At 36.3% G+C, this 9,289-nt stretch overlaps 1 protein-coding gene across 1 annotated transcript in view; it reads left to right on the forward strand.

The window, feature by feature from the left end:
• Positions 1-133: 133 nt before the first annotated feature.
• The window catches only part of LOC107095500 (triokinase/FMN cyclase-like), a gene marked incomplete at its 5' end in the record, with an annotated part of 15,261 nt that continues 6,105 nt past the window's right edge, over positions 134-9,289 (forward strand). Inside the window, 8 exons of the mRNA XM_015391631.1 lie at positions 134-238; positions 324-511; positions 607-685; positions 771-860; positions 2,836-2,870; positions 3,290-3,374; positions 5,754-5,843; positions 8,016-8,132. Coding sequence (XP_015247117.1) covers positions 134-238; positions 324-511; positions 607-685; positions 771-860; positions 2,836-2,870; positions 3,290-3,374; positions 5,754-5,843; positions 8,016-8,132 — 789 coding nt within the window. The remainder of the gene's footprint in view (positions 239-323; positions 512-606; positions 686-770; positions 861-2,835; positions 2,871-3,289; positions 3,375-5,753; positions 5,844-8,015; positions 8,133-9,289) is intronic.

Here is a 9,289-nt window from a genome sequence, read left to right on the forward strand (position 1 = left end):
ATGAATTATTTTAGAACCTCAAATGTCTTTATTTGTGAGTTATAAAGGAACATTTCTACCTGCCATTTTAACCAGTACATAGTCTGTTTGTATTCCTACTGGTCCCAGTTTAATCTTGCTGTGGTGTCTTTAGGTTATATTGGTGCTGGGATGCTGTCTGCAGCCGTAGCAGGAGGAGTGTTCGCCTCTCCGCCTCCCGCCAGCATCCTGGCTGCTATTCTCTCCTTACACCAAGCAGGTAATCTGCTTCTGATCTCCTCTAGCTTGTTGTTGTTTACAAATAAAAGTTTGGGTGAGTGACGTCCTCCTCGTTGGCTCTTCAGGAGCTTCAGGTGTTCTTCTCATTGTGAAGAACTACACTGGTGACCGGCTGAACTTCGGCCTGGCTGCAGAGCAGGCCCGTAACCAGGGCGTCGACGTGGACATGCTGATCGTGGCCGAGGACTGTGCCTTCGACAAACCCAGTAAGGCTGGCAGGAGAGGCCTGTGTGGCACTGTCTTCATCCACAAGGTGGGTAGATCGTAGCCACACATATTAGCAAAATGTGTGGGATTTGGATTCAATTTATAAAATGAATAAATATGTTGCTGTGAAACCCTGAACAGCTTGCCGGGGCTTTGGCGGAAGAGGGCTGTTCTTTGAGCCAGATAGTTACCAAGATGAAAGAGGTTTTGAAAGGGGTTGGTGAGTGCCTTTCCTCTTTAGATCCTGATCACAGGTTTCTGGTTTCTGCTCATAACTATTTATTTTGTGGACTTTTCCACCGCAGGCACGCTGGGAGTCAGCCTGTCTCCATGCAGCGTCCCCGGGTGCCTTCCTTCTTTCGACCTGCCACCAGGAGCCATGGAGCTGGGACTGGGTGAGGGTCCATGACAGAAGGAGGGGGGGTGGAATAAACTGGTTTAGTTAGAGCTCAGGATGTAGGTCTAATAGAGGAGAAATGCATTAGCAGGTTAAGAGTTTTAATGTCTTTTACCAGGGGAATCCAGGTTGATGCATAATGGCTAGAGTGTAATTATTATGGGATAGAGTGGAGACGGTGCAGAATTGTAAGATGTTTAAAAGTATTATGATAAAGACAACTTAAAGGTATAGTGGAGGATCATCTAAATGAGTGATCCTCCTAATTGTCAATCATTTTGGTGATATGTTTACGTAATGGGGTCCTACGTGCTCGTGCACATTTTCACTTACCATTGGTGAGTCTGACATAGTGGAAAAATAGCAAATCTTCCTTTGGAAAGTAAGCTTCTATGAGCATTGCAAAGAGTAACTTTGAAACAGAGCGTGCACTCCCTCTCGGGAGTGTGTAAGGGGTTGTGCATATGCCTTTTTTTTTAAGTGGAAAGGGCGGGTCATTTAAAAAAATTATAAAAATCCTCCATTATATCTTTAATACATTTAAACTTTATTCATGTTGATTAACCAAAAAAACTTTAGGAAATCCTATAACTTATCTGTAGACAAATTAAACAGACTTTCATCATCCACAATAGCATAATGTGGAAAATTAAATTAATTCTGTTTATGTCTGAAAGATCAACTGTAAAAGTTTCTTTAGATATAAAAGTTTGGATCTTTTTATTTAGTTATTTGGAGCAAGGTTAATATTGTTAACTAAAACTAGAAATTACAAAACCTAGAAAAAAAATGTTTCTTAATTGAATAAAAATAGAAAAATTCAGACCTGAAAAATATTTGAAACTGTAAATAGGGTTTATAGAAGTAATTACAAAATAACAGAATTTTATGAGGAAGTGTGCTTAGTCTTCATTTGTTTCTTCATGAGGTCTAGTTTTTATCCGCTGTACCTCGTTCCACCAGCAGATGGCAGGTGTGACAGTCAGTCATTTGTGATGAGCAGTCAGTCCTTGTCTGGGATTTTATTTCTGTTGTTTATTTATTTTTTCGTTTGCCTTTATGTTTGTCGTATTACTTTAAAACTATAACCAAAATTTATAAAAACTACACTGAAATTAAGTATAACGATATAAACTAAACTAGCAAACAACATAGTGAAAATGTATTAGAACTAAAATGGAGTTAGATATCAGAAAACTATATAAAAATGAAACCGATGAACATTTAAAAACTTTTTGAATGGGGATTTGGAGCACATAAGAGCAGTCAGTGTATTAAATATAAATGGATCATAGTCCCCCTGATTACGGCTCATAGGCTATAGGGCAATCCTCTTGTCAGGAATCAAGCTAACAACTAATTTCAGCACAGATAATTCCCTAAATTAAACACAAATTTAAAACATTCACAGCAGTTTCCGGGTACAGAATGCTGTTTAGAGTCACTAGTGTTACTAGTTTTTTAATTGACTTATTAATTGATTGGGGAGTGTTGGCCCTAGTGGGTTCTAAGAAGGTTGCAAGTACCTGGTTAGATCCCCACAGCCTGCACTCTGGGTCCCTGAGCAAGACCCTTAACCCCACACTGCTCCCCGGGCACCGCACCATGGCAGCCCACTGCAGAGAAGGAATTTCCCCATTGTGGGACAATAAAGGGATTTAAAAAAAACATGGTCTCCTTTTTCAAAAGCCCTGATTTCCTCAGAGCTGTTTATGCTGCAGGTAAAACTGAAAGCTCATAACTATTCCACATGACCAAAAGAAATGTAAGCCTAATGCCAATCACCTCCTACAGTTAGTAGAGCGCTCAGTGACTTTATGTATTTATGTTTAAATGCACAGCTATATGGCATAATGAGCTTCATATGTTGCCTTAGTGATTGATATTATCCAGCCTAACGTGAAAGAAAACATTCCCCTCTGAGAGAGAAAGCAGTTTGAACTGATGTTTTGTACCAATCTGTTGCCCATCAGGAATTCACGGAGAACCTGGGATTAAGAGGTCAAAGGTGAGTCCAAATATATTTATAGTTGTTCTGGTTTTAACATAATATGCAGCTTTATTTCTTTTAGGCCTAAAAACTGTAATTCAATGGGTTATTGTAATAATTGTCAACTAATTCTGTAATCAAGTTGGAGTATAGACTCTAAAACATGCCTTTAACTGACAGAGATGGCTGACACCTGCTTAGAGCAGTAATTATACCAACATTTTGCATTTAAGATTAAAAAAAGATCTTTTTCTTCTGACAATATGAAAGAACTCCTCAAGTGCACCTGGTTTAATTCTGTAAAAAAAATCTTCTTTGAAGAATTTTTGGCTCTCCGATTATTAATCGATTAATCAAAAAAGATAATCGACAGATTTATAGATTTGCAAAATAATTGTTAGTTGCAGCCCTAATTTCTTTGTGTTCTTGTCTTTCAGGTGGTGTCTGCAGATGAGGTGGTGAAGATCGTGATGGATCACATGACCAACCCAGACAGCCAATCCCATCTGCCTCTGAAATCAGGTCAGTTTATGATGCTGTTTATTAGCTGTGGTGTTTTAACAAGCTTGTTCCCCGTTACTGAATGTTTAGTTTAGCTCAGTTCTTTGTAAGCTAAATGCCCATTGCTGGGGAATGCTCATTGGTGCAGTGTAATCCGAAGGTTGTGGGTTTGGTTCCCGGCTCGGGGTCTTTCTGCTTGGAGTTTGCATGTTCTCCCTGAGCATGGCTGAGTTCTCTCCGGGTACTCAAGCTTCCTCCCACAGTCCAAAAACATGACTCTTAGGTTAATTTACTTCGCTTAATTCTCCTTAGGTGTGAATGTGTGCGTGAATGGTTGTTTGTCTCTGTGTTGCCCTGCGATGGACTGCCGACCTGTCCAGGGTGGAACCCGCCTCTCACCTGTAGACAGCTGGAGATAGGCACCAGCAGCCCTCGCGACTCCACTTGGGATAAAGCGTGTCAGAAAATGGATGGGTGGATATCATTGCTGTATATTCCGAATTATAAGCAGCTTTTTTTTCCCCCCACACTTTTAACCATGCAATTAAAGCAAAGGTGCAGCTTTTCTGTGGATTTCTCTGCAACAGCCAGGTAGCAGATGTCAACGCTGGCTATTGAAAAAGAAAGGCATGACGGAGAACAAATGTCCCAAATTCACACATTTTGACATTTATTTGCCCCATTAAAGCTGCCGAACCAATAAAGAGCGTGTGCAACTCCTGTAGAGCTGAAATAAAGAGCCAACAAAGTCCTGTTTTTCATTAGAAGCTCTAACTGCTGCAGGCCATCAAGCTAACAGGAGCTAGCGTTGTTCTTTTTCCCGACACTAGGGGGCGACATTTAGAGCTCCCCCTACAGGTTTGGTGGGGGACATTTCAGTAGATTTCAGCAGGTTATATTTATAAGTTTCAAGTTTAAAAAAACAAAAAGATGTGAGTGTGACTTGCAGTTAGGTGCGCTCTTTAGTCCGGAAAATGCTTTATGTAGACTGAAAGATAAAAAAGAGAGCTTAAATAGGGGCTAGAATCAATAAGGCAGCCAAAATACACATTTCTGTAGATCTGTACATTCTCTTGTCTACACTATAGGATCTGATCCCTAATTTACACAGACAGTCTTTACAGATTAAGTCTGTGTAGAGCTTTCAGCCATCCACCATGCAACATCTGTATTTTCCAATTAATTCACTAAAAGGTAGACTAGATCATTTTGAAGGCCTCACTATATTGATAAATACATGTATGTATTTTAACATCTCTGTTAAGGTCATTATTTGGGGTTATTTATAATATAAAGATAAAATGAATATAGCTTCTCTGTATTTGATGCGCTACAACAGCGTATTCGGGCCATTCAAAGATGGAAAAAAAATTTGGAATATAAATTTTTTGAGTTTAAAGTGGCATAGTTACCAGAATAAACACGTAAATTTACGAGTAAAAAAACACCCAAATTTATGAAATTATAGACATGCAAATTTAGAAGTAAAACTTAGAAAATTTACTAGACTAAATCCAAAAATATACAAGAAAAAACAAGCTCATTTACGATATTCTAAGCGTGCAAATTTATAAGAAAAATTTTGCAAATTCACAAGAATAAATATGTAAATTTACGAGAAAAACAAGCAAATTTACGAGAATATTATAAACATGCAAATTGATTGTATCATTTTTATTTTAAAAACTTACATGAGGAGGCCATTGTACTGTTTGATTCCATCGCTAAAGCCTCCCAATTAATGATGCATTTACATGTGCTTTATATAGCATACTTTAATGTGTATTATAAATAATAATATTATAATAAACTTGTGTTGTTCTGCAACTGTACATGTTTAAATCTTTCAAATTAGCTACTTTTTTCTCCTAAATTTACCTTTTTTTTTTCTTATTCATTTGCTACTTTTTCTTTTTTTTTCTTATTCATTTGCTACTTTTTCTCATATGTTTTAATTTCGTAAATGTGTTTGTTTATACAGGTGTTTGTTGTGTTTATTCTGGTAAATATGCCACTTTGAACTTAAAATATTTTTTTTCCTCCTTGAAGTACAGATTCAGATTACTTGTTTTTATTGCACACTCCTTACATGCTCCTCAGAAACCTTTGAGTGGAGCGGATCAGAGCCTTCGCAGCACAATTTAGGACCAAGGAGAATGGAGGCGAAGCGCCAAAACAGACCCGAAGCATGGCTGCAAGTAGTAGAAACCTAGGGAGAGATGACAAAAGCATGAGAGCACAAGCATCCTAAACATTTATCATGTTTATATTCATCTTAAATTTGGTTAAAATCTAAGAGAGCTTTAGGAGCGTGTGTTTAATGCCTTTCTGACTCTCTCTTTCACTTGCTGACTGCATGAACTGTTTAATAGAATAAAGTTTTTCATGTTTTTATTTCAGGTGACACTGTTGTTTTGTGTGTGAATAACCTGGGAGCTCTGTCCTGCCTGGAGATGGCTGTAGTTACTCAAGCTGCCGTTACCTGCCTGGGTGAGCAAAGGCCGCTTTCTTTCAGCACTTTCAACCTTAAGTTATCTGATAAAATTGTTGTTTAAAAATTTAGTTTTTTTAATTATTGTTTTAATAGTACCAGAAAACCTTTTTTAACAGGAATTTCACAATCTTATCATTAATTAATATCATTGTGAGAGATCTAGATATTACAAAGGACAGTTTGGACTGATATACACTATGTAATTATGAAGTACCATATTTTTAGACTCTTTATGCTATTTATCATATATATATATATAATCCTTGTCTTGTCATTATTTTCTTTGACTTCATGCCTTTTTTATACTCATCAATCTAAGTAAAGGGATCTTCAACCTTTCTCTACTACTTTGTGCCACTGACTTTAAATCAGGGCTGCAACTAACGATTATTTTGCAAATGGATTAATCTGTTGATTATGTTTATGATAATAATCGGATAGCCAAAGGTTCCTTAAAGAAGACTTTTTTACAAAATTAAACCAAGTGAAACTAAAATGATTCGACTTTAATAGTTCAGGATAGAGCATATTGACAGATGAAAAAGTATTTATTTTTTTATTTATTTTTTTGCTAATTGATTATTCTGTTGATCAGTTTTTCAAATAATTGATTAAAGCACCTTTTGTTGTCTGATGATTAAGGAATATTTTCTTTACAGAATTTAAATAAAACAAAAAATGTTTTCACTTTAGGAGTGCTGGATAGGGCATATTGACAGAGTAAAAAACTTTTATATCAAATGCAAAATGTTAATATTTTATTTTTGACAATTTTTGCATAATTGCTTCTCTAGGGTTGGTTGATCTGCCCGCTAAAGACATGTTTTAAAGTCTCTATTCTCCTGTTATCAATTCATCGATTACTAAATCAGTTGAAGATTATTACAATAATCCATTAATCACAATTTTTTTTTTATTTATTCCTTTATTTAACCAGTCCCATTGAGATTAACTATCTCTTTTTCAAGGGAGTTCTGGCCAAAACAGAGGCAAAAGATTACATTAAAAATTACACTACAGTTTATAATTCCATCTATCTATAATTAGAAATTCATAAAACAGTTACAAACCATACAGTATATCTCATTTCCAAACCTTTGAGCAATCGTTTAAAATGTCCGATTGGAATCAAATCCTTCAACTTCCAGTCTTTCTGAAGATTGTTCCATGCTGTGGGGTCAGAGTACCGAAAAGCTGTTTTTAATCTGTTTAATTGTTTTAGCCCTACTTTAAATCAGTGTTTGTTTTATTTGGTTATTTTCCTGAACTTGCTACTATTAAAATGTGAGGTTATTTTTTTTCAGAATTGTATATTTCAGTTTTTGCAACGTTAAGAGATTTTTGTGGCTTCTAAATCAGTTTTTTTGGGGGGGGGTTTGGGTTATTTGCTGTTTTTTTATGAGTTTTTTGTTTGGGTTATTTTTTGGATAACTTTTTAAAAGCTAAAAACCGGATGATAATGTTTCTTCTAAACAGACTTAGGTTATAATAGCCCATCACACACACACACACTCAGCCCCAAAGAAAAAATATAAATATCCACATCTGCGTACATTGGATTTAAAGGAAACTAATTGTTTTCTTTACATTTTTTTTATCACGACTGCAAAGTTAAACCACATTGAAACAGCTCTATCAGGTTTGGTAATGGCTAAAGTTAATGATGGTTTTCGTGAAAAACATTTAGAAAGCTGTAATGATGGATCATATTTCTAATGCAGTCTTTCTGCAAAAGGAAACAGATGAATCATAGCATAAAGCCAAGAGGATTAAAAGCGTGAATCATCTTTATATTGAGGTGGAATGCTTTGACTTAAAGTCTGGAAAAGTTTCTAACAGATATTTCTGCAGCTTCTAAAATTATCTGCCTAATTGATGATTGGCTGATTTATCCTAACTGATAATCCCGAATTATGTTTTTTCTTTTTCTTCCTTTATGAAAATGTTTGTTAAGTTATCTGTCACAAGTTTAATGTTCATACTAAAAAAAAGGGCATCTAATACACATTAATTACATGATTAGCTGTCTGACTTGTACAGACAGCCTAACCAGTTTCATCATTTTATTCACTTTATTTCAAATGTTTCGATGAGGTCTCTGGGGGTTAAATCTCCATGTTTGGTCTCATGCTAGTCTGGAAGCTGATTGATGGTTTTAATGGTTGCAGAGAGCCGTGGGGTGGTGGTTGCCAGGGTGATGTCTGGGTCGTTCATGACATCACTGGAGATGGCGGGAGTGTCGCTGACCCTGATGAGAGCCGACCCTGAAATACTGAGACTGTTCGGTGAGCTCTGAGCCACATAGATCTATTTTATTAGACCTCCATGCTCTGTCTTTGACATGTTTACTTTAGAAGAAATAGTATTAAAGTGTTGAAAATGTGTACAGTTTGAGGTTACATTTATTTTCTTTCTTTATTTTTGCTTTTTTACGTTAGAAAGTACATAATGTCCTAAGAAACACCACTAAATTAACTAAATTTTAAGGTATTTTAGCCTTGATTACAGGCTTATACAGGAAAGTAATTTTAATATCTGGAAAGTTGAACATCAACAATAAAAAATGATATTGTCTGTCTTTATCTCAGCTAAATACTTATTAATGAATTTCAACTTTACAATTTGCAGTTTTGGTTATGAGATGAGTAATTTGAAAAATCTTTTAAGGGGACATGTTTTCAGGTAACCTTTCTGCAAACAAGAAACAGCATCTGTGGATTTTGTTGTGTGCTATTTCCTTACTCCCCAGGGAGGCAGTGGGCTGGGAGGGCACAAGAACACGGAAAAACAGCTCGGTATATTCGTCTTAATCTGTATTGAAACTTGGCTAAACACTGAAGTGGGGCAGTGGAGCTAAAGCTGTGACTGCAGTTTCAGATTCATCTTTAATTTAATGGTTGTTTCAATCTTTGTTATTCTTAAGGAATAAAGTGTAATTTTTTTTAAGCTTTTAACTTTATTAAATTGCTATTCATTTGTTGAAATCATGCCAGAACTCATATTTAGCTTTATTCATACATGTCTAAGTAATCCCCCTGATTTCTGCTTTCTGAGCAGTGCCTACTTCCTTCCCTGGAAAGTTAGTAGCCATCACTATTCTACCTAAAGCATGAATTAGCTGTCCCCTCCAGGAAAAACCTGTTTCAATGGCGTTGCACCTGCCCAGTAAAAAAACATGCAAAGCACATATAAATGTCTGAATTGGCAGCTAATCTGCACAGTGACAGCAACTGTTCTTAAATTCACATCTACTATGTAAAAAGGCATTTCTTTGGCTGCCTGAGATCTCAGGCTTGACTGAGTACTGCAAATTAAAGGTATAGGGGAAGATTTTTGTAATTTTTTATTTTTTTTAAATCCCTGCCCTCTCCTAGCCTCGTGAGACCATCCTGATCTTGCGAGCTTTGAAGATTTCACTCGCTAATCAGTCTGGAGACTCTCC

The sequence above is a fragment of the Cyprinodon variegatus genome, unplaced genomic scaffold (genome assembly GCF_000732505.1).
Source record: "Cyprinodon variegatus isolate N-32 unplaced genomic scaffold, C_variegatus-1.0 Scaffold553, whole genome shotgun sequence".
Taxonomy (NCBI): Eukaryota; Metazoa; Chordata; class Actinopteri; order Cyprinodontiformes; family Cyprinodontidae; genus Cyprinodon; species Cyprinodon variegatus.